Source organism: Plectropomus leopardus, chromosome 10 (assembly GCF_008729295.1).
Source record: "Plectropomus leopardus isolate mb chromosome 10, YSFRI_Pleo_2.0, whole genome shotgun sequence".
Lineage (NCBI taxonomy): Eukaryota > Metazoa > Chordata > Actinopteri > Perciformes > Serranidae > Plectropomus > Plectropomus leopardus.
The window spans coordinates 9,361,130-9,387,092 of NC_056472.1; the positions used below are offsets into that span (position 1 = coordinate 9,361,130).

General features: G+C 38.4%; 1 protein-coding gene across 1 annotated transcript in view; it reads right to left on the reverse strand.

Annotated features, from left to right (window-relative positions):
• LOC121948859 (partitioning defective 3 homolog B-like) overlaps positions 1 to 25,963 on the reverse strand; it is a 255,453-nt gene that overhangs the window by 168,596 nt on the left and 60,894 nt on the right. Inside the window, 7 exon segments of the mRNA XM_042494371.1 lie at positions 1,655 to 1,783; positions 2,784 to 2,923; positions 4,854 to 4,962; positions 7,017 to 7,275; positions 11,821 to 11,946; positions 13,004 to 13,087; positions 22,011 to 22,081. Of these exon segments, the coding sequence (XP_042350305.1) occupies positions 1,655 to 1,783; positions 2,784 to 2,923; positions 4,854 to 4,962; positions 7,017 to 7,275; positions 11,821 to 11,946; positions 13,004 to 13,087; positions 22,011 to 22,081 (918 nt within the window).

Below are 25,963 nucleotides of genomic sequence, written 5' to 3' on the forward strand. Positions count from 1 at the left end.
AGAACTTCCTATGGGACTCAGGGTCGCATGTACGTGTGTGTGTGTGTGTGTGTGTGTGTGTGTGTGTGTGTGTGTGTGTGTGTGTGTAACTTCCTGGCAGCCATTGAGGAAACATCAGTCGATAACAGCGGAAAGAGACATAAAGGGAAGAGACAAGAAAATAAACCCAAGACATGACAATAGTAAAATGGGCCAAAGGAAAATGTTGCTCTTATAATACTGTAAGAAAATAATATTAAGATAAGTATTCATTCATTTTGTGCTGGCATGGGCCCATGTGTGCAGCAAAGTAATACCTCAAACTTGTAGGGAAAAGTAGTAGTTATAGATAATAGTAATGATATGACTCCACTGGCAGGCGCTAACTTGTCTTATTTTCATATATACCTGGGGATAAAACAGCTAGATTGCACATAATATTGAGAACTTGCACTACCACTGTGACTGTGCTATCAGTCTTTCACAGACAGCCAAAACCTGCACGTTTAGCTGATAGCCAAGTGATGTTCAGTGTGATTTTAGTTGTGTTGGTCGGTTCAGTTTCAGTCCTGTCAGACTGTGCTGAGGGCAGGAATGTATCAGCATGTCTTTGAGTCTGTTTACTGTGTCAAATCTCTCTATTGTTTGCTCTGAGGATTACTGCGTTTTCTGACTGCTGAGCTCCAGAAAAACTCCCAAGCAAGAAAGCGTGTTATGTTACTATGACTACCGACAACCATAAGATGTCATGTTGGCATTATTATCTTTTAAACATTTGTTTTTATTTTGATCATTGACAGGTATTTATTTTTTTATATGTAGTCAAATCTTGCAGATCCCTGAGGTGCCTTAAGGGCGGGTCATGCAACCACTTTGGGAACTTTTTCCAGAGAGAATAGCATCTTTACTATACATTTACTGTACAACGGGTGTGAAAGCAAAAGGGAAAAAAAATTCAGCAAGGAAAATAAGTTATTGTGTTGCGAAGCAAACAGCAGCAGCAGCAGACTAAGAGACTGTAAGGAAATAACAAGAAATGTAGAAAAAAGTACACTATGTGTAAAGAAAACTATAATTAACATTAATGCATGCAGAGTGGTGAATCATGCAAAGTCAGAGTGAAGGAAAAGGCATGGAAAAAACAGAACAAAGATGAATGAAATAAGTGTTTATTAATCAAAACAGTGTTGAAATTCAGCAGAAACAATGTGCAAGGAAATACTGGCACTAAATAGTACCATAGCAATATAAAGCTTTATAGTGAGCTCATTTTATTCAATCAGAATGGAGTTCTATGAAACACTGTATAACACGACTGATTGGTAAAACATTTTTTGTTCAGAGAAGTGTATCATCTTTTAAATTATTTAGAAAAAGCCCTCAATTACATCTGTGGCTAATGCCTATAAAAAGAAGCCTCCCTATAGGCTGCTGAGCTGTGCATCATCCAGGCAAGCCTGTTGATTGGACCAAAAATTGCAAAATTAGAGGGAGTTGACATTTATTAACAAAAAACGGTGATGCAGCCATGTGTCCGTGTCTCTTTCTCACTGCTGTGTTAGAAAAATTTTGTGAAACACTGTTACTGTTCTTACAACTGGCCACTGACCTGCCGATCAACCAGAAACTCTCGTTTCATTGGCTGACAATACAGAACATTATGATTGGTTCTTACCATCTCTCGGGGCAGGAACATGTCCTCCTGCCGTAGGACCACAAGACACACACTCTCTCCCTGTCGCGTGCTGCGTAGCATACACACCAACTCCTCTTGGCCCACACCTGTGATATCAACACCATTGACCTAAACAGACACACAGAGACACACAGAGACACACAATCAGTATGGCTGTCATTTTGCCTTGTTAAACTAATATTCTTTTTATCGTCTCACATAGTTTGTAGTCAAATAACAAGTGCATACATTGATAGATTTGCTTATTGTGATGTCATTGTCATGGTGTAACTTTAAATGCCTCTTAATCCTTAAATCTGTGCAACTTAGCTAAAAGATGTTGTAAATCAATAAATCATAATTACTGATAAAAGTATTGAAACTGTGCGTTATTGTTGGGGTTTTTTTTCAATTTTCATGTTTTTCATCCGATTTTACAAAATACCAACACAAAACAGTGATTCAAAAGATTTTTAAATGTAGAATAGTAAACAAAATATTCATAAACACTCCAAAAGTTATTTGAACTTTGTATAGTTTCTGAGGCAAGGTCATTTTATGAGCAGAGTGCAAAGGTGCTCTGAGGGATTCATCATTTATTCTGAGCACAGAAATGCAGTCAGGGGGCTTTTATTTTGAAACAGAAACAGGGAAGGTTGAGTAGAACAGAAACATTTGTATTTCCTCATGCCTGTGACAGATAAAGGCATTGAAACCATAGTAAAAGGTGGTACTGAGTCAATATAATTATCAAAAGACCATTTTCGCCTTCTACTTTTGCTGAATACCGTCCACTTCATGTGGTTGACAGCACCACACACTGATACCATCATTATACTGTAAACCCTGTTGAAATTCTAGAGATCTATAAAAACAGGTTTATGCAAATAATGATCTCCCGTGGCCATTATGGGGAAATTCCAACGTAATTCCTGTGAAATACTATATTTGCACTGCATGTCTAGTAAGAAAACATAACACAATGACATTAGTTTTCTGCTACAAACGGAATGAATGATTTACCTTCATGGTTTTTATTTTGGATTAATGAAAATATACAGCTATATCTCACTCTGTTTTAAAGTGTTACATGGCTGCACGAGTCCTAAAACAGTCAGCTGTCCTGTACCTCAAGAATGCGATCTCCAGACTGCAGGCGTCCGTCTTTGACAGCGGCTCCACGTGCCAGAATGTTTTTGACTAGAATAGGACCGGGACCGTGGACTGAAGAATCTCTGGTTACTACAGTAAAACCAAGACCTTCAGAACCTAGAAACACACACAAACACAGAGATGTGACAGAGAAAAGATAGGAGAGGTTCAATACACAAGTGTAAGTAACACTCCCAGGCCTATTTCAACACCCAAATATCCTGTACAGCTGTTTACTCCCTGTCTCTATATTTGTCTTCCACGGGCTTTGAGAGGAAAAAAATCTGCTAGGCGTCCTACCACACACACACACACACACACACACCCTAAACTACTTGAACACATTGTTGTTGACTCAGCTCGCGACTACATACTATAACAGTGATAACTTAAAGCCTTGGGAGATTGTGTGTGTGTGTGTGTGTGTGTGTGTGTGTGTGTGTGTGTGTGTGTGTGTGTGTATGTCGCTTTAAACCCTTTAGTTATAGCAGGTGCGACAGTATCTGCAGGTGTGGAGGCTCTTAAAAATGGGTTCAGGTGTGGGACAGACAGGAGGAAGAAAAAAGGAAGGGACGAGGAAAAGGTAAAAGAGGGATGAGTGTAACACCGCGGAAATAGGGAGTGAATGTTCTGGAAAGAGACGTGAGGAAGATTAAAATAGTAATCAGTGAAAAACACGTGCGCACACACACACATTCAAGCACACATGCATGCGCACAAAAAAAGACCACACACATGGTCAGAGAGACTAGTTGTGTGTTTTATGGACCTCATTTAGTCTGGTCTCTTTAGCAGAGCCAAGTCAGCACTTTGGTCCAGTATGAATTCATATCAGCAGAAATGAACAGATCAATAAAGACTTAATAGACCCTGAAGAGAGGGAATCAGGAAGATGGAGAGAGGAAGGACGAGAGGAAGGAGAGTCAGCCAGAGAAAAGAGAAAGGAAGCTTTATAGAAATAAGCACAATGCTGAGGGAACAGCTAAAGGAAAAAAAATATGTTCAATAAAAGGCAAGAAACAAAGAGGGTTAATGATGTTCATTGAGGAACCTGAACAGCCTACAGGAAATCCAAATGATATATAAAATGTCACCATTTGCACACAGAGAGGGAAAAGAGCACATATCTGTCTGTTAAAGATACCTGAACTTTTGAATATGTAACTGTTGAAAATGAACTCAAAGGATAAGAGGAAATTGAGGAACTGCGTCAAAAGATATATGAGAGAGGTGCGAGTAGGCCCAAGCCAAATGGCTTAAAATGTTATCATGATATCAAATTTTCATATGGGTCAATATTGATAATTATATACCAAAGAAACTCCATTTATTATTTCTTTCAAGTTTAAGGGCTGATTTTTGTTCCAAAGTGAAAGTCACTGAGGTTAGTATTTTCTGCAGAAGTTTTACTTGTATGTAATTTCTGCAGTTTCTCTATGAAAACAATAACAAAAGATAGACTTTGATGACCTTGTGAAGTAGTGTGGGGTCATTTATCTGACATGGCACATGAGGCAGAAATCATGTTTACAGACTTATTAATGTATGAAAGTTTAATTCATGTTCCCTTTAGTCCCATTAGGTCATTTCATTATATTGATCAGCTGGTTAGTCAGTCACATTAACTCCTTAACTCACCATTGGCATTAGATGAGTAAACTATACAGCTAGCGTAGCTAACATTATGTGGCAAATTCACTAAACTAAGTAACTAACTTTGCATAAGTATGCACTACGATTGCCTCTGCTTCTTTTTTCTTCCGATTAATGGCAGGAGATAACTGGCGTTTTAGATGCATTACTGTCCCCCTCGACAGTGGCTGGTTTAAATGTATGGAGAATTTATCAAACATTTATTATATCATTATCAAGGAAAATCATAGTGAGATAATCATCATTATCATTTGTTCGCCCAGCCATAGCAGTAAATCTCCTGAAATATTTCCACTCATTAAAGTACAGTAAGTAACATTTACAGAATACTGCTGATCTGAGACGCCCCAGTCTGTCTGAGTGAGGCTCTGTTCTGTCGGCAGGTGTTCCTCACCTTTCTTTAGATCGATCCTCAGTCTCCTGCCTCCTCTCTTATTGGTCACCAAGCTGGAGAGGGCAGGACTTTTCTTTAAGAGAGGGCTCTCACTCCTTCCTTTGGGTGTCTAGGTGGAGAATGTGAAGCATACATTTAGGACACAACAACACATTAAAAAGTATTAGTAGTATAAAGTATTTAAACCTCTGAAATTTGAGTACATTGTTTTTTTTAATGTTTTTTTTTTTTCAAAAATATAGTAAAGAAAAAAGCAATCAGCAACTTGGCATGAAATGTCCAAAACACTGCCACAAAATATGTGAAAGGTATCGAGAAAATGACCTGAAAATTAGCTTAAAAAAAGAAAAAGAAAATCATTAGAAAATTTTTGCATAATGCATTAGTTATAAAGTGGTAAATTGCATCAATTTGTCCCATTCTACTTACATCATTTCTAGACTCTCTAAATTATGAGAGCTGTTGATTGAAGTTATTTTATTCATAATAAAAAAATTAAAAAAACTTTGAGTAAGGTTTAAATTGCTTAGGTAATATCCAATAAAACACAAGTGACAAAGTCATTGTCAGTGTCCTCCACTTATTAGGTATTGCTCACAAAATTTAAATTGTAAAATGTTGAATTAAACATTCTCCACTGTTATCTTTCTTGTCATTTTCAGGACTTTTGACAACATGCTTTTTTTGTCTTTGTGTTTGGTATTTTCAGATATTAAGGGTCCTGTATTACCCTAACCCCCATTATTTCTCTCATACTGTCTACCTGAATCTACTTACAGTAACCCTCTGTCTGAAACGCTCTGTTTTAAGCCCTCCTCCCAAAAAAAGCCTAGTCTCCCCTGATTGGTCAGTTTCCAAGTCATCCATATCTGCACTCTCGATGTCGCTGCACCATCACTGCAGCGGCTGAATGACTGTAACGGCACTCTAGCTGTAATTTCTACCTTTAAATTGTGTAGTTGTGACACAATGTCAAGGACGTCCTGACGAATTTTTAGAGGTCACAGTTTCTGAATAAGGGCCTTGTGTGTGTTTCTGCAGATTAAGCGCTTTTTAGCTTTCACAAGATTTATATGGCACCTATACCTACTTTGTCATTAAATAAACTTTTTTAAAAAAGACATGGAAATCTGTCTTTTTACAAAACGGGACCTTTAATGACAAATAAATGTATCAACCTTTAACTGAAAAATGTTGAGTGTCTGAAAATGAGGCAAACACTTTATTAAAATTCAAAATGAAGTATTGTGAAATGCCATCAAAACTGTGCTGATATTTATCACTGTGTAGGGAACCACCAGAAAGATCGTTTCGAGCTCTGCCAGAAGTTTATGAAACTGCTCCAGCGTCATCACTGCAGAATCACAAAAAAGATTTGTTGTTTATTTATTTCAGTACAATAAGGTGATAATCAGCTGTTGCTAAGTAACTGTTGCCTCTTCTGTCAGCTGTTTTTCAAATATAAACCATGTCACCATGGTGATGTTGCCGGTATAGTTACATGTGTTTAAATAAGAAAGACATGATGGTCATCGGAAAGAGGCTGGAATCAACTAAAAATAATGAGGGATTGATTCTGTCTCTACAAACTGAACATATCCTGACAGAATTCAGAGTCATAGAAGAAGCCTGAAATAAAGATACAGTACAGTGGAAAGGCTGAGAGTAATTGGCATGGCAAATATCTTGGCCCAAAAACATAAAATTATGGCATTTAATGCCTTCGAATAATTCTAAATTTCCGTTGATGAAAACCTCAGAGTTGTTGGAAGGAGAAGACTTGGGTAGACATTAAGGCTTGTGTGTTCTCTGAGAAAGTTATGCAGGAAGCTGTTATTTAGCTGTGACAAGAGCAATGACGACAAACAGACGACTCAGAACTGAGTCTGTTTCTTGCTTTTTCACATCAGTGTGACAAAGTAGGATAATTGAAATATATCACATTATGAGCTGCTCGTTTCTTGATGTTAATTAACAAAATTTTCTTTTGTGTCCCTTTAATGTCCAATCAGGCAATATTTTGGTATCTAAACTGTGTTAAAAATGCAGGTTTTAGAACTGCTTCCGACGCCCATATTTATCATTAAAACCAGTGGCTCACTCTTCATGCAACTAGCTACTAAACAGTCAAGATGTTTTTGACGTCGGAACAGAGCTACTTACACTGACAGCTGCTTCCATAGTGGCAGCTTCCTCCACCAGTCTCATGGCTGGATTCTCAGGGGGCTTAAACACGGGTTTGGCTTTGACAGGTGGAGGTGGCTCTTTGGTCTTGGCAATTCGGGGACTGCTTTCAGGACCGGCACTGTTGCCAAACAGCTGACCAATCAGACTCTTCTCATAGCGATCTCTGTTGGAGGAGGGAACTACTTCCAGGCGGACAACTGGGGATCGCATTGCCTGACGGAACACTTCCTGGGCTCTGGGAGGTTATGGGTTAGAGGGTGGAGAAGAAGAAGAGACAGGAAAGTGTTGATAGACAGGCACAGACATATGTAGAGAGAAAGGTAGGTGATTTGTACAGGGGAGGAGAGAAAACAGTAGGGAAAGTTTTGCTCAACAAATGTTGATGTTTTAAGTGATGTTTGATAATACGTGTACTCCATATGGAACGCATTTACCGTTTATACTAATCATGCCATGAATCACACTTACATAAAGTGTGTAGTCATCAATCTCCGCCAAGCAGCGTAATTATCAAAGGATATATAACTCATGAGGAAAAAAAAATAATTAAAGTTGCATAGTATAAATCTAATTACAAATGACACACTGACAAAGTTTCCACTAATAACTAATTATTATAAATGGGATGTTTGGTTTTCAAAACTTGTATTATATCTTAGGCTCATATATCTTTACTAAACTAATTTTAAACAACTGTCGATTCAAAGACTGATGAGTATCATTGCAACTAACTACTGTTTTCAATGGCAATTATTTTTCACATTAATCCATGTGATTATCTCGTCTCTTAAATGTCAGAAATATTGAAAACAGCGAAGTGACAGAAAAAAGTATCAAATCTTCACCTTCGAGAGGCTAAAAAACAGCCAACACTTTCATATGAGCCAAGTAAATCCTGTGATAAAAGTTTGGGTTCTCCTCAGTAAGCCACAGTAGGCTGTTTTGTTTTTTTTTCGTTTAAGACTGGTGTACCTGCGTAGACTCAGCAGTGATTGTGAAAGCACACTGTGATGTGTGTGTTTGTTGTTGTGCTACATGTGCTGTTTTGTTAAGTATTTGAAACGATGTGCATCTGTTGCAAGACAAATTTCACAGAAATCTGCATGAGTAGTAACCTATATCACAGCATGAGTACTCCTGAAACTTGGGCGTAATCCACAAGTAAACAGGTATTCTTTTAAAAAATCTAGTTTTTTTTTCTTTGACCTTTCATCGTCGCGCAAACTGTGTTTGAAGTTGCTGAAAACTCACCTTTTGAAAAACTCCTTCGAGGGTGATTATGTTCAATTTTCTGTGTTGACATTATACAGAGAAAATAGGGTTTGGGGCTTTTTTTTAGACTTCTGATGGACAAAAATTGTCTTTTGTTTTTTTTTTTTAATGTAATTGACCAACGTGGCTTTAGAGTTATCTCGTCTGTTTGTTTGACAAACATTTGACAGTGCTTCAAATGTGTTTTTGCATTAGATGATTTTTTAAAAACCTTTTTTGAGAAAGAAGGCTGAAAAACTGTCAAAAAATACCTGTGTACAAGATGGACTAGGTCTGAAAATGTCCTTCAACCAGTACTGTATAGCTATACAGAAACATGCATTCATATATTGCAGTATATTGTTAACTGTAGTTCATTATTATCTAAGCTGCAATATACTGCATATCATTATTCAAATCAGTTTACTTCAATCTATTTCTATTTTCCCACTTGTCAGTGGTTACTTCTGGTGAGTCCCTGTGTCTGCTGCTGAGGATTTGTCCTCACTGAGCACCAAGATAAACCGAAAGCAGGACAGAACAGGAGATGCAACACAGAGCAATGACACCTGTACAGCAGGCCATTATAATCTCATGAGCTATAAAAGAGATCATTTTGCAGAGAATTAGTTTCTATCAGATTATGCTAAGTATATTAGGGGGACCACTGTGTCAGAGGCGATTGGGACACACCATCATTCACCTCAGATAACCGACAGAGAAAATCCAGTTTATTTAAATTCTATTAGATTACCCTCCTATTATTTCCCGCCCAGATTATTATTACAAGTAAAATGATCATTAATTCTCTGGAACTAAAGGCTATATTTAGAAAGTCAAGAATGAAGAATATACCTACGTGTTTTAATACATCAGATAAAAAAGAGAAAAATAACACTTTAAAATTTGATATTAACATAACTGGAAGACTTAGTAACGTAAAGCTGGTCATGAAATGGTATTGCGGGGAAGTTTCCAACTAATTCAATTGGCGAATAAGCACAGGAAATCAACTTTGTGTGTCAAGAATATGTACCGTACATTTATGAGTGACTGAATTTGCATAGTATCTACTATGTATTATAAATATAGTATATATTTAGTAGTTAGTATTTAAACGACTGAGGAGCCCAACGCAATATACCTGTAAATCTTATCTGCATGTCTCTTGTATACTTTCACTCCAACTGTAAATATAGAAGTGTATCTAGGGTGTTTAAAAGGCATTATTTAATTTAAAGACCCAAATTTTATGAGCAAACAAATTTAGAAATTCTCATAACATAGGTAAAAAATAACTCATTGTGGGCACAAATTATGAATTTGCTTGCATGTTACCCCCTATGCCCGCCAGTGGTATTATTATTCTGCATGTAAATCAAAGAGCCAACTTCTGTCAATGGTGCACTGAGTAAGAATGGTTTATAAGTAAGTGTGGATGTGTTTAGTGATGGGTGGTCATCTCTCCTTCTCTCTACTCACACAGGATTTGCATATTGAAACCACTGAAACACACCAGGCAGTCTGAGTGAGTGCTTGTGCCACACCTAGCTGAATGACACTTGTAGTGATTTCCATTGTATTAAGACCACAATATAGTACAATGAAACTAGATGAGAAAGCTGTGTGTGTTGATATGTGTGTATGGGGACCATTGTGCACAGATGATATCATTATTGTTCCTGATTGGACAATGTGTGCAGGCTCATTTGTGTAAAAGAGATATTCTGAACAAGCAGGCTACCTAAATACAGCTGCCAAGCTGGGACAATGGAGTTGTGTGTGTGTGTGTGTGTGTGTGTGTGTGTGTACATGGCACTCACAAGGATCAGTGGACTTTCAGTGGCCTACTTACACATATTTCACTGGACCCAACCTCCACATCTCAATACACCTGCCATGACAGAACAATACTGGCAAGAGTCTGTTTGTGTGTGTGTGTGTGTGTGTGTGTGTGTGTGTGTGTGCGTGCACGCGTGCGTGCTCACACTCAAACCTCTCAGTGGTAAGAAAGGGCCTGTCTATAACACATACAAAATTAAAGACTAGTTTGTTTTATAAATCTGCATTTGTTCATATGCATATGGATATGTGTTTTAAGGTGTAAGAAAAACTGTGTGTGTGTGTGTGTGTGTGTGTGTGTGTGTGTGTGTGTGTGTGTGCGTGTGTGCGTGAGTGCATTTGGGACTATACACCGGTCTTTGAACAATAGATGCAAACCCCTCCGGTGATAATCCGTTTACCTACAGTACGGCATAAAATACCTCTCATATAATCTTATTACCACACTGAACACTGGACAAGGACTATTGTGTCGACTGTATAGACATTGTAATGTGCTGTAATCATTATAACATCCGCATCAGTCCTTGTAATCTGTGGCAATCGCTTTTACAGGTGCGTCTTTTGTCATTTTAATGCTCTGTAATCATGTTACATCCTCAAATACTCTCATGTTAATGTACTTCTTTTTAGGTGCTTCAGTGGTACACAACGCAAACTGCTGTGAAACATCTGGACTCGAATGAATCTTGAACAAATCTTTCCTTAGAGGAATGAGGTGGAACGAGCAGACGCACAAAAGACAGCTCTAACAGACACACATACACACACATAGATGAATTTGTAAGCAACGCTCTCCAAACATCTGCCAAGTGTCTTTTCTGCTGTTGTCTGTGATGGCAGAGCAACAGTGATATAAGCCGTCTTACAATAGGAAGGGAAACAAGACACACAGAGGCAAAGACAGAGACAGCAGGGAAACAGGAAGAAAAGACAGGCTGGGCTAGACTTCAAAAGGTTTTATACACGAAATACATCTACTTATGTATACACTTAGGGCTTTGTTTTTTTTTCTTGTTGATTATGTCATGTATAGGACACATATGTGTAACTGCATTTTATTCACTTTATTTAAGCTCAAATGTATATGTGCAAAGCTCAACTATATTTTAAAGGATAATTCAGTACTGTCTATGGAAACCACATCTTCTGCCCGCAACTTGTTTTTTGTTCTCTATAAACATGGATTCTATTTTTGTTCCTTTTCTTTTTTTTCATCATTATAGCAATATAGACATTCAACTTTACTGTATTCAGGTGGAGACCAAAACTTTTACAGACAGTAGACAATTATAGAAAACTGTCACAGAGTGAAAAAACAAATTCCCTGTACGGCTTGACAACACTAAAGTGACATTTAGTTTTCTTTTTAAATTTCGTGTGAACTTATCCATTTAATAAACAGAACCTTAAACTCTATATTAACCTAAAATCATTAATTAAACATACAATTTAATGTATGATGTCCCTGATCACATATACATGAATCCAAATTTGTTTGATCAGGAAAGCAAATTGTGAGAATACCCAACACTGTGTTGTCATACAATACATCAGATTGTAGAGCAACATTCATTTTATTCTCTCATATCGCTGGGATGTGCTTTTGCAGCTATTAAACTCATCTCAGAGGATTTTTTTTTACACCTCCTCCTCCTGAAACACACACAAACAGTGTTGCACTTACTGGCTGAATGTCTTGTCCATGAGGTCAGTGTTGTTGATCCTGACGATGCACTCATCCTCTTGAAACAAGCCCTCCTTTCTTGAGCGACTCTCTTCCTCCACTCCACGGATGTACAGACCAAGAGACCTGACAGGAGAGTTAGCAAAAGGAGAAGGTTTAAGGTACAGTTTTTTTAACATCTTGCAGACATGCATGCATACACAAGCACATCCTCAGAGTGACTTTGAGTGTGCGTCCCAGAGGACTGATGCGTTTGATGGGGGAGCCCACAGAGACCGTCCATATGGTTTATTTAGACACAGCTATGTCAGATACACCCCCTAACTGTCCGTTCATGTCCCACTGTGGTTCTATATCAGTGCTTACAAGATCCACCTTTAACTGATAAAAGCCAACCAGGGAGCACACTGAGAGTAGAGTAACAAAGTCATGACAGACATCTAAAGGTGACCAGTTGTGTCGATTAAAACATGGTAGGGGGCGCAGATTCAAATTTACAGGCAGCTAGTAAGATAGTCGAATAAACTGCCAGACTATCTCAGTACCCTGAATGTCAACTGATGCCCCAGCAAAACACAGCTTAACAAAGCAGAGGTGATGACACTGACACTCAAAAGACTTGAGCTGCAAGAGGATGAAACTAGGTTAAGAGGTGAAAGGGATGATGGTAAATGGTGGAAAGAGATGGAGGAGGTTTTCAGGGAAAAGGAGGAGAGGGCAGGAAAAAAAACAGAGAGAGGGAAAAGAGAACAGAGAGAGAGAGAAAGGAATTTAAGGAGGAGATTGGCAGGGTCAGGTGAGTCATGAGAACAGCCATAAAAGCTCATCCTGCTTTCCTTTAGGAAATCCCCATCCACTGTCTGACTGTCACACGCCCAAAGAAAAGCTCTGCATCGCTGTGCAATTTTTGTCTTCCTTTTCTGCTTATTTTCCATTGTGTGTATGTGTGTGTGTGTGTGTGTGTGTGTGTGTGTGTGTGGTTGTCGTGTACGCGCACTGTGGTACCAGGGTCCAGAATTCCTCACAAAATCAGAGCAGGATTACGAGAAAATAACTGTAGCTGGTAAACAGACAGGACTTTTTGAGGGTACAGGGCAGAATTAGGGCTTATATAAATGGGTATCTCTTTTGTGTGCGCATGCATTTTTTTTTGTACGTGTGTGTCTATGTGCACACAACTCACCGTCCACTGAGTGAAGAGCTGTAAGGAATCACGTGGATTCCCAGAGGACTGTCTTCTCCCATGATCTCCACTGTTCTGGTCAGGCTGCGCACGCGCACACACACACACACACACACCACAAAAATCAAATCAGTGGGAGAAAGAAGAGATATGTAATATTAGTACACTATAACACAATACAGGTAAAAGTTCTGTCACAGTGAAATAAAGGCCAGCTTTGACTTAGCACGACCAATGGGAAACAAAATAGGCATTTTTGGATCAGAGGAACTTTGTCAGAATTAAAAGAAGCCCCTTTTTATTGTGTCTGTACCACAATAATCAGGATCAATTGCAGTTCTCAGACACTGTTTTGAGGGCCTTTTTTAGCTCCTATTTCAGGGTAGGCACTCTCCCAGCACAAGAGAAACCAGGAGAGACTTAAGTGTAACGTAAACGGTACAGCAGTAAGTGTATGTTGATTGGTTGAATACAGCCCATGCAGCACCAGAAGCCGCCATTTTCGAAAACGTGGTAACCATGTAAACAAGACACAAACAAGTGATGAAGGAAGTGGAGAAAAACATTCAAAATGACCAACAGTGTAAGTCCGAGCTTTAGTGAGTACATGTGCGACAATGGAAATTCAGCCCAATTTCGACTCATCAAAACGAAGGTGAGAGTGTTATACCATCCGCTGGCCGGCTAACTTTGTTACTTCAACATTCCCATTGGCTTCGTGAATAAGGGATGCACGATATTAGATTTTTTGCCGATATCCGCTTTAAAAACAACCCATTTGCCCGATTACAGACAACAATATCGATATATATATATATATACACTTTTTTTCCCCATCCAATTTTAGTGATCATCAGCATGTTGGCTGATTCCTATATTTGATTTTAAAGCCAATATATGCTGACGTGTCAGTTTTTGTCAGAGAGAATCGAGAATCAAGAAAACGTTATTGTCTATCACATAGAAAATCACCTTTGGTTAAAAGCTCAAAAACATAACATTCACAACCATGAGACGCACATTAAAACATACTAAAAGTTCAATAAGTTTGGTCTGAAAACTACAAATGTTGCACAAGATTAATTAAAATTAAATGTATTGTATACTTCAAAAATGTACTATCCTGTTTTAATCATCGAAAGTGTTGATCCCTGGATGAGGACAAATCGCGACTTAAAACACAGTCGAGAACCTTTATTTTCTAAATCCCACTAACACATTGTGGGAACTCTGGGAACTGTTAATCGACTAACACCAGCCTATCGCCCCTTTTTAATGTTTGCTTACAGAGACACTCTTCATTACAATTACCCCCAGCCAGGGATAAATCTGTGACACAAGCTAACTAGAAAGCACACAATGCAAACCTGAGAACATGTAATGAATCCTTCCTTACACACACACAGTATACACAGAACATAAAACATAACGTGGAGACAAATTCAAGTGAGAGAGGGACCATAACACAGAGAAGGAAAGGTCTCAAACACATAAAGACACCAGAATAAAAACACTCTTGAAAATGTGTCTCTTGAGGGAAAGTTTGAAAAGTGCTATCCTGGATTGACACATCGCTTTCCATGGATGCATTCATTGTGCTAAAAATACTTTTTTTTGTCAATGTTAATCCATGTCTGTGCACCCAGCCCTTAGAGAAGGGAATGCCGACACTCTATTCAAAGTCAACAAAACTGCAGACTGCTCTGTCTGTGTGTGTGCGTGCTTCTGTTTGTCAAAACTTTTTTTTTTTGGTGCCATTCATCTCCATGGATTTCTTCCTCTCTTTCAATCTCTCTGTGTGTCTAGTTTGGATTATTCAAGTGTGCGTCTGCTTTACATTCTGTCTGTGTTTTAATGTGTGTGCGTGTTGAAGTCTTTGTTTGTTTGATTAGTTTATCTATCAGAGCACAGCCATTAATCCTCCCCTGACCTTCTCCCTGCTCCCTGTGTGTGTGTGTGTGTGTGTGTGTGTGTGTGTGTGTGTGTGTGTGTGTTTTCTAAGTGAGTTTGTCTGAACTTAGTTTTGTACCCTTTAGTTCTACCCTCCTCTCTCTCCGTCTCTGTCTCTAACTCTGTCTGCTTATTTTGTCTCCCTCTCTCTCTCTCTAGACCATCCATCCATCCCTAAACCCCCATGAACTGATAGCGGTACAGATGCTGATAAACTCCAGAGAGAGGGTGGTTGATGATGCCGGGTGGCAACAAGGGAGAAATGAAAAGTTCAAAAACAAGTTCTCCCTCTCTCTTTGTCTCTTCCCCTCTCTCTTCTTCAGGCGCGCGCGCGCGCCCACACACACACACACACACACACACACACACACACACACACACACACACAAAGCTAATGCTGCCTCATAGTCATTCAGCAAATTTGAGTTAATCCAGGCAATAGGAAACAAGGGACTGCACAAGAGAGAAAGGCCAGGGCAGGATAGATGGAAGAGGGAGAGCAAAAAGAAGGAAAATATGTGGGACAGGTAGGGAGGCAGAGAAAGGGTAGGAAAAATGTATACATCAATAAAAATCAAGAAAAGATAGAAGAGATGGGCAACAGCCAAACTAGCATTCTGCTAGCCATATTACAGGCCTTGAATAATAAACTGGATAACCTTCATGGTTGCATCAGTTTTCAATATCAGGAATTGTGACCTTTGATTTACCAAAACTTGGCTAAATCTTGGACAGTGTCATTCAACCAGGAGGCTCTTCTTCAATATGCTGATCTGAAAAAGCAGAGGACTAAGAGGAGAAGCAGGTGTGCGCTTTATCATGAATAAAGACTGGTGTGACGGTGGAAATGAAAGATGCCGTCCCGTGCCTGCTCGTCCTGCGCCACATGAGCAATAAACACTCTGGATTACGCCATCAGAGTCACTGCCTGAGTTTAGGCTGTAAGTTTGTAAACAAAGTAGTAAACAAACTAGGATGAATGCTCCCAGGCACTTGAGAGTTGGCACCAATCAGAGTGTGAAGCATGTTTCAGGACACCACTGTGGACATCAGTGACAACATCAGTGAATTCATTCTGTCTCTGGTGGATTAAAGTTGTAAAACAAACCAAAAAAAGGACTTATTTTTAATGCACAAGAGCTGATTTGATCGCATTTTACTGAAGTTGCGTCAATGCGATAGTTACTGTGATATTTCAGTCTGGACCAAAGAGGTAAACACACTGACCAACAATGCCATCCCTAGATTCACAACAGCACTGTGGCTAAAATTGTACAGGGTACATAAAACGAGGAAATACAGATATGACTGAAGAGGAAAATAAGAAAAGAGTGAGGGAGAAAAAGGAAAAAGAATGCGAGGTCTGGATGCAAGATATACTGAAATGAAGGGAGGAGGAGGCAGTGAATTAATTAGACAAGGCTAATGAATAGCATTAATATGAGAGGAAAAATAACATCCACCCCTCCCTCTATCCTTTCCTGCTGTTGTGCCTCTGATCTCTAACACTCCCAGTAGAACAGAAACACACACATACACACACACACACACACACACATACACAAGCACTTGAGATCCATTTGTGTCTCCTTTTTTGTGTGTGAGATGTTTGACAGGCTGCTTCACTGCAAAAAATGAAGTGGGGGTGAGAGAGAGAGACAAAACGGGTGAGACTTGAGAAAAGAGAGTGCGAGCGCAATGAGAGAACAAGAGACTGAGAAAAAGAGCCAAACACAGAGAGAGAGAGAGAGAGAGAGAGAGAGAGAGAGCGAGAGAGAGAGCGAAGCGGAGAGAGATGAAGAGAGCAGGTGTTCTCTTTATCCACCTGCCACTTCACTGATCCTCGCTATGAAAGACAGAAACACAGAGGAGAAATAACAAAAAAGGAGGATGTGCATTACCAAACCACTCTCTTCCTCTCACTGCATTTCACCCTCTCAACCCTCTTCTTGTTGTCACCTCGCTTTCTCTCTCTCTCCTTTACTCTCTAGGCTTGTCTTCAAAGTGCACAGCGCCATAGATGTAGGGAGTAAAGGGGATGAAAACCAGTGAAAATGTACAATGCTACTAAAGGTTAATGTATGCAAATACACACATACACGCATCACAAAAGAAATTAAAAACACTAAACAGTAGTTCTTTGATGAATGAATGAGCACAGCGCTTAGTATAAATAATAATCAAGCGTAGGTTAATTACTTATTGTGAAAAGTGAGGTTTCAAATAATATTTCATTTAAAGATAATTATTCATTGCATAAAGCGTAGGGGTGGGGTAAAAATCTATACAGCATAATATTGCAATTTCTTGCATATCAATACTAGGATGACTAGTATCGATTATTTATCACAGATTATTGTTAATATTGCAAAGACAAATTTGGTAACCTGCCACAATAATAAAAATGGATAGATTTTTCAGTCCGATAAAATAAAAATCATTGAAGTGAGATGAACAGACTGGAAACTTTATAACATGAGATAAAACAAAGTTTTCCTTTGGGGACATCATTTGCAGTTTTAAAAAGGCATTAAATCACAATATATCGCAAAATACTTCAATATATTTCATTCCTAGTGATGGGCATGAGTACCATATAGAGTACTTGCCACCGCCTTGCCCTGCTGACCCTCTCTCTGTTTATCATGACACTGCTGCTGCAGGAGTGTCAGCTCTGCACCAGGGGAACAGTGACAGGGCTAACTGTTAGCATCACAGGGCTAGTGTTACTTCATTAATAACAGTTAACAATTGAGTCAAGCTATTTCGGGGTTTGTTGTGAGCTAATCGTGTGAGCCAATAGACAACTCCGTGTTGGCTGTTAGCTGCTGCTGTGTTAGCTCTTGCTAACTGGGCAGACGTTAAACTGACACAAAGGAGAGCAGCTCAGAGAGGGTCCTTCCGCTTAACCTGGAATGAGCTACAGAAAGTGTGCAGATTTTTCTCATGTTAACTTTCAATTTATGGTTAAACAAGCTAATTAGGGTCTGATTGTTCAATAAATTAATTTGAAAATTATATTCCTATCCTAACGTCACATTTGTACTTGAGTTATCTATGATAATAATAGTACTCTGATATGGAAGTAGAAGTAGAATGTAGAATGCCCAGCTCAAGTTACAGCAATACTCAGGATATAACACAATGTTTAAATTAGCAATAACATTGCAACGTGAGCCAAAAACTATGATAAATTTTTTTGTTTGGTCTCTGCTGATTTCCACTGTTATAACAAATTTATTTTTTAAATTTAGTTTAGTTTATGCATTGTTGTCCCCTGCTGGCCAAGCTATTCAACAGATGCTGACAGGATACTGAACCCCTATCAAAAGGAAGCGAGGCCTTGAGCCAGGGGGAAATTTGAGAGTGGAGGCCTGCAACGAGCACAGCAGCAAACAGTTTTTTGACCACGATTAACTTGAACACACTTACACTGATTCTTACTCACATCTACTGCCAAGCTCAATGCTGCTTTTAGTTAAAGTTATAAAGGCAGTTGTTCCCAGTCTATTTTAGTTGTGTTAAACACCGCAAAAATATGTTTCTTTGTTTGAACTGCAACATGCATCTGAACTCCCCCTCTGTCCCTGTTCTGGCTGGCGACCTGAGAAAGGTAGGACATGCCGCTGTAACACCCACCCCTGTTAAAAAATGAAATGATGCATTATGTTTGAATTACTATAAATATTAACAGAAAAACTTAATAGAATGGGAGAAAAAAAAATCAATAAAGAAGAACGGAGGGAAAAACTTCAGAGAAGAAACAAAAGAACAGAGGAAAGGAGGAGAGATGGATAAACGGAGAGTTGAATGGATACAGACTTAAATATCCAAACAGGGACCCTCACTGTTGATGAATGGAAGTGTAGTCCCCAAATAATAAACTCTGTTAACTCTGGAAACCCCCCTTTCACAGTTTGTCTTGTGCATCCAACGAAACCTATTTACCTTTTCACCTCCGAGCTTCATAAACTCCTCCAATACCTTGCCTTATTTCACAGAGAAATATTGTATGATGGTAAAGCTATTTCAATAAACCAATCTACAGTAAATCTGTTTCCCTGTATAAAAAGCACATTTTGATTCAAAGGTAATGAGTTTCCCGGTGACCGCGCTGTGTGGTTAAAATTATGATGAGCCATTACTATTTTTATAGGTGTAGCTTCACAGTCAAAGGCTCACGCACGCTCACACACACAAGGGACTGGACCGCAATGTGCATACAAAAATACACAGCAACAGAAGCTGATATAGAGCTGTACACACACACATGCGCGTGCACAAGCGCACACGCACACACATGTTCATTTAACGTATGCTTTGCTGTTCCAATATTTATGGCTGCATTCCTCGACTCATTTTGGACTTTTTTGCAATTTCAAGGATCGTTTCCCCGACGACCACAAAAACCATTACATCACTTTTACATTACTCACCGCTGAGATGGTGTGTGTGTGTGTGTGTGTGTGTGTGTGTGTGTGTACATGAGATGATACTTGCATAATAAAAAGTTCTTGAGAAAGTGAAACAAATGTGTGCGTCTTAAATAATGACCTTTATATCCACTTCATTGAACTGCATAGTACCAGAAGTAAACTAAAAACAATATTAGTTTGTTTATATTACTCGCATGCAGATGCTCACATTTAGTTATTTTAATCAGAGTTTTCTTCTCATCATTCATTCAGGTGAAGCTGTGTGTCACATTAACTTTATGTCATAATTTGATCATGACATGATTCAACAAAAAGACATAAAAATTCAGTTATTGCCAAGACCCTGCATGGATTTCCTGTGGCGCACAATGAATGTGAGTGTATGTAATAAGTATGTAGTTTGTGTCTGCGTGTATGATCTAATCTCTGCCTGTGGTCGTAGCTGGTTACTATGGAGAGAGGCTTACACCACTAAGGCTGAAGTCAGACATTATTATCTCCGCACAGCTCTCGCATAAGTCTCACTCCGCACATGTGCTCTTTACAGGTCAACATATTAGTTTGCTTTAGTGTCTATGACTTAACTGTGGATTAATCGCACGCTCATACTGACCTGCTTATTTCAAAAACACAGAGTAATGCACCGTCCATTAACAGAGGTCAATGTTGTCAGAGAGAGCGGCACATTGATCAATGATGTAACAGCCATTTTTCTCAAATTTACAACTGACCTACTCACTGCCTCGGTTTTATGTTAGTCATGCTGTTACAAAGATTGGCTTTGGTTTGGTTGTGTGGACACATTGGTTTTGTATGTTTTCTTAGAGAACAACCTTGTTTTTATTCAGACTGGGAGAGATCTTTCGGTGACATCAAGTAAATGACACACATTTAAATTACATTTAGTTGTTTTTGGGTTGGGATTTAATGCTTTTGGGGTCACATCACAAATATCATGATTTTTTTCTACTCACATTATGGAAAATGTTATTTTAAAAAAATCTGCATTTTATCCATATGATTTAAATCACTTTTTGGTTAAAAAAGGTGAGCATTAAAAATTATTCTGCAAAATTTTATTTCATACTTCATACTTCTCCATATGTATGTTATACGGATACACGTGAGATGGGCGTGTGAGCGAAAATATTAAATTTCCCAAAAAAGAAGTCTTAATTTGGTTTTAGAAAAAGGCAGTTTTATTACATTAGGCAAAGACTGACAGAATAAAATTATTACTTTTTTATGAAGTATAATATTAGGCTATAATATTAAGCTTAAAAAAAAGGGTGTTTCATGTTATGCGCTTTAAGAGTTGAGGCTAAATCACAGACTGTAAAAATAATAAATGTAGACACCCTGATGTCACTGGTTTGTTTACTGGCCCAACCTTGGTGTATTGGATCCAGGAATGACCATATTTTGAGGAGATGGTGGAGCTGTGGAGGAGTGAGGGGTGGATCTGATTTATAGATGGTAGCAATTCTGGCAGACCGCCTGTCACTCAAGCAGCCCCATTCTTAAACATGCGTAACTTTGGGCCTTCATGAAATTGATGGGTAAGTTATATATATAAAAAAAAAAAATCACCCCCCGTACAGTTGGCATGAACAGGGAGATAAGCTTTCGTAACCAAAACTGTTTTTTGCACCAGGCTGTAAAGATGTTTATTTATGCCGGAAAGTTGGGCTTTTTAATATGGGGGTCTGTGGGGACGGACACTGTTTTGGAACCAAGTGGCCATGCGAGGAGCTGTGTTTGCCACTTTTGTGTTGGCTTCATTTTTAAGCCCCTGAGGTCACCGCTTGGGCTAAACACTGGAGGAAAATGTGGATGCTGAAGTGATGTAGAAGAAGCTTCTCAAGTTAAGCTAGGACTATGCTAACATGTAAAAAATAAATACCGGTATTTATGGATTGATACAAGACATCAAACATCTGAGGCTGAGTAAACAGATTCACAGGAGCCTGTAATTTGTGTTACATGTATGGTAACTATCTGTTCTCAGTCTGTGTTAAAATGTGTGAGCCTGCCCCCAACACACTGGAAAAATAAGAACACACGCACGCGCGCGCACACACGCACGCACGCACGCACGCACGCACGCACGCACGCACGCACGCACGCACACACACACACACACACACACACACACACACACACACACTCACATGCTTACAAGGCCCATGGGAGACATAGGGCATTCTGCATCCCTACCACTTCATTAAGCAGCCCTCATTAGTGTATACATGTGTGTTCAGTGGTGTCTGCCTGTTAAAAAAATAACAGTTGCAAGTGTGTAGCTGTTTATTTTTGAAGCCATGTGTGTATGGCAGTCCTTACATGTCTGTGTACGTTCTGTTTGTGTTATAGTGTGTGTGTGACCCTGACCCTGTTTTTGCAGTCTTTTGTAGTCGGCTAATGATGGGGCTTCTTTACACTAACTATATCTGTAAGGGCCTTGATCTGGATTAGGATGCAGCTTTAATGAAGGAAAGTAGGACACAAACACACACATGAACATCAATATACATGAATGTAGACAAATGTGCACATGCAGAAGCCATCTTCACAATGACATCACAGGTGGATCACGGTGCAAGATCTGTAAAAACACTGACCTGCCATTGAAGGTGTGTTTGACTTCAGCTCGTTCTACCCCTGCTGGCCTCTCCACAGCGGGACTGGCTACCTGCAAAAAAAACACACAGAGCACCTTCCTTTTATTGTGAGTTAGAAACAACAGAAAGAGCAGATCAGCACCAACAGCATATTTAATCATTCCTAAAGTGGAAGACATCATGGCGGACAAAAGACAAAGAAGAGAGATAATGTGGATTCCTGGAGACATGCGGATGGATTAACTACTAAACCCTTTAAATAAACAAAAAATATATAAATTTGTAAATAAGTGGAGGCATTAAGAAACGCCCCATGTTTTGATTTTGTCTTTTAATGCACTTCACCCAAAATAAAAGCCGAAGCTCAACAAGTAAGCGTTCGCAATTTGAAAGACAGGGGAGAGCATAAAGGGAATGGATGAATTGATGAGTGAAGTGATGAGTGAAGGAGCTGCTAAATTGATGGATGGACGATGTAAAAATAGCAATTAATATGTGAAGACAAGAAGACAGTGTTGTCAAGCAGTAATAAATAATGCTGTCAATGGGCATGGCAACTGGGAGAGAGCGAGGGAGAGAGGTGGGAGAAAGAGAAGTTTAAATGTGAGCCAAGGGAGCTGTAATAATTACTTAATACAATGACAGAGGGCTGGCATGAAGTGTGTATGTGTGTGTTTGTGTTAGAGACACACAGAGGTGAGCTCCACAGGGACAAGGTGACATGCCCAACACTATAGGGTTGATGAATCATCTCATGCTCAACATGTGACAGTGTCTATGTGCACCTTCTTGTGTGAATGACTGCATTTATGTGCTTTTGCAACAACTGCTACACGTTTGTGAGTCCACAGAGTTAAAGCTGCATCATGAATATCTGTGCAGTTTAATTCAATCAAAAAATCCTACCTTTGTAAAGCTTTGTAAACACTTCTTGGACATCAATATTTTATTGATTTAATCAGCCTGTAAGGACCTGACATCATCTCTAGGCCAGCTGCCTCTCAGCAAGCTCCTGTTTTTAAGAGAAAAATCACTAAGGGATGTCTTCAGCTTTCTGAAAACAAAAAAAAATGTGTACCTGGGATTAACTATTCACGTTCGAAATCAAGGTTCATAACTTTTTTAAACAAAAATGACTGTTAGCATACAAAAATCTACAGCTTTTACTCACACAAAAAGTACCATTTATATATATGTGTGTGTGTGTGTGTGTGTGTGTGTGTGTGTGTGTGTGTGTGTTTACCAATCTGCAATTGTAGATTTTTGTTACCTGAGTGACCCTATATTAAAACATAATAATAATAATAATAATAATAATAATAAAAGATAGTTGATGAAACCAGACATTATAACTGATTATGCTACAGACATTATAACTCTGACTGAGCTAACGTCTGCACTAATTCCAGTTGCCTTTAACAGCTCGATTTCAATTTCTTTTATTTCTGAATTTAAGCCAGATTAAAGTTAATGTAAAACACTTTGAAATTGCCTCACACAGAAATTGCGCCTAATAAATTGAACTTTTCTTGAGCACTGTATGAGAATATCTGGAAAAAAGAATCAGAATTACCATTTAGGTCTAATCTCTGCAAGGTTCATATTAACATGTGAATAACTGAGTTTAGGCTTGCATGTGTTTGTTTGAGCATATGTGGCTAAACACATGCAGGTCAATAACGTTCAATGTTAGCAGTAAGCACTAATGGACTCTCAATGTGACCTTTCAACTTTGACCCGTCACCTTATTGCCATATGACCTACACCACCTGTCAGAGAAGCGGAGAGGGAAGGAAAGACAGAAAGAGCAGCGAGCAAGACGGATGAGTGATGACGAGCAAAAACGTGAGGAAGATGTCAGAGAGGTGAAGAGATTCAGGCCGGAGCTGAAGACGTAACAAAAGAGATCTGATGAGAAGAGTTGGATGAAGGGAAGATGAGACTCAGCAGTGAATGGCAGACTGCGCGTGCTGTAACCATATGTTTGGTGGCTTGGAAATCAATTAGTTTGGCCTAGCTGCAGATGCTGTCATGTGAGCTTAATTACCAAAAGGATGACAGGTAACATTAATTATCCTAACCTCTTTGTCATAACAACAGCCACTCATACATTAATTGGAAAGTCTTTGGTGCTTAATTGTATGTCTCATTTAATAACTGCATGTAGAAGTAGTCTCTCTCTTCCTCTCTTCGGAGGAGCGACAAAATAATTAAAAAAGGCCAGCAATGTATGTTACTTATCAAAGGGTAATTTAGAACAAGCAAATGAATGTGAACTTAGAAATGCACCTCATTATTCATTTTAACCTTAAAAAATCTTAGATAAAACAGCAAAATATACATTTGTTGAATAGTAAAGGGAGACCTCTTAAGACCTTCTCAACCATTTACCTAAGACTGAGAGGGGAATTTGAGGGGAAAATATAATTTCAAAATGTGTAGTGTTCGTACCAAAAAAAAAAAACTGTGTTTATTGATCTGTGGGGTGAAATTATGGAACAGTTTTAATGTGGAACTAAAGTAATGTCCAGACATAAACCAGTTTAAAATAATGTATAAAAACATGATTTTCACAAGGTACAGGGATGAAGAGGGGTGTCTACAGGGGTTATGGTTATTTATTTGGTTATTTAATTCTTATATATTTTTTTGTATTTTCCTAGATCTTCTTTTTTTATGTAAATAATCATGGAAATATGATTTTGTGTATCTATGCCTATATGTATGTATGTATGTATTTATTAATTACAGTACAGGTTTAAATAAATAAGGAAGCTGGTTAATTAACATTCAATAATTTATGGGGAAGGATTAAGTAAGGATTATGGATTAAGTAAATTTTTACTTCTTCTCACTCCTTTTCAAATTTGTAAACCAAGTCATCATGTGTTTGACCATTTCTCACTTCGAGTTTTTCATTGTCTGTGAATATTTTTTTTTTTGTTTTTGATTAATATTTTCTTTATTTCTTTTTTTTTACATGTTCAAAATAAATCAAAATCAAAAGATAAATTATATCAGACTGACCTAGTCATCTGAATACTTTTATCAAATAAATGTACTGATGTCATTCAGACTTGATGATGGCTTTTGGTCTAACAGTTTAGCTCAATTATATAATATTAAAAATACTACTAATATTATACTTTCTGTAACATTACCAATGGAAAAATTCTTTGGTTATTGAAGGTGCAAAGTCTAAAAGCAGTATTAAAGCTGTAAAATCCATCAGGGAGAAAAAAAAAAACAAAGACACTACAGCTTAATATGGATATGTTTCAAGGTTGATCAGCACAAATTTCAGTAATTAATAATATTTTTATACTGCATCAAAATGTTAACAGTCCCATAAATACATTTTTTTGAGAAGCTCACTAGAAATAATGTCTGAGAGCCCAGATGCAAAGAAATAAAAATATACACTTATTAAATGACAAATATATATTATATCAAGTACAGCTGCGGGGAAAAAAATAATACATTAGTCTGCCAACCTTGAACAGTTCAATCGATACTTGTGAGCATTAGTGGCTCTCCAAAAACTGGAGAATGGGGAAGCAGAATTTCCATTTTAACTCAATGATGGATAATCCTACCTTGAATAACTATGCTTATAATAAATGGGCCGCCAGCATTTAGTCTTCTCGGTCCAATCTAATAATTGCTAAAAGTGGATAAAAAGAGTGAACTATTAGTGATATTACTAATTACTGAATAACCAATCAAGCTAAGTGTTCCCTGAAAACGCTCCCAGAGTGAGTATGATTAATTAATAGTAATGCATGCTGGAAAGTTTGTGCTTATGTATACGTTGTGTATGCTGTGTGTGTGTGTGTGTGTGTGGACAAGAGTAATAAATTTAAGTTAATTTATCTTGAACCATCTCTTTGGGTGCGTGGCTGATGAATCGAGGTGAATATGTGATTTGATAAATACCATGTCAGAGGTCGGAA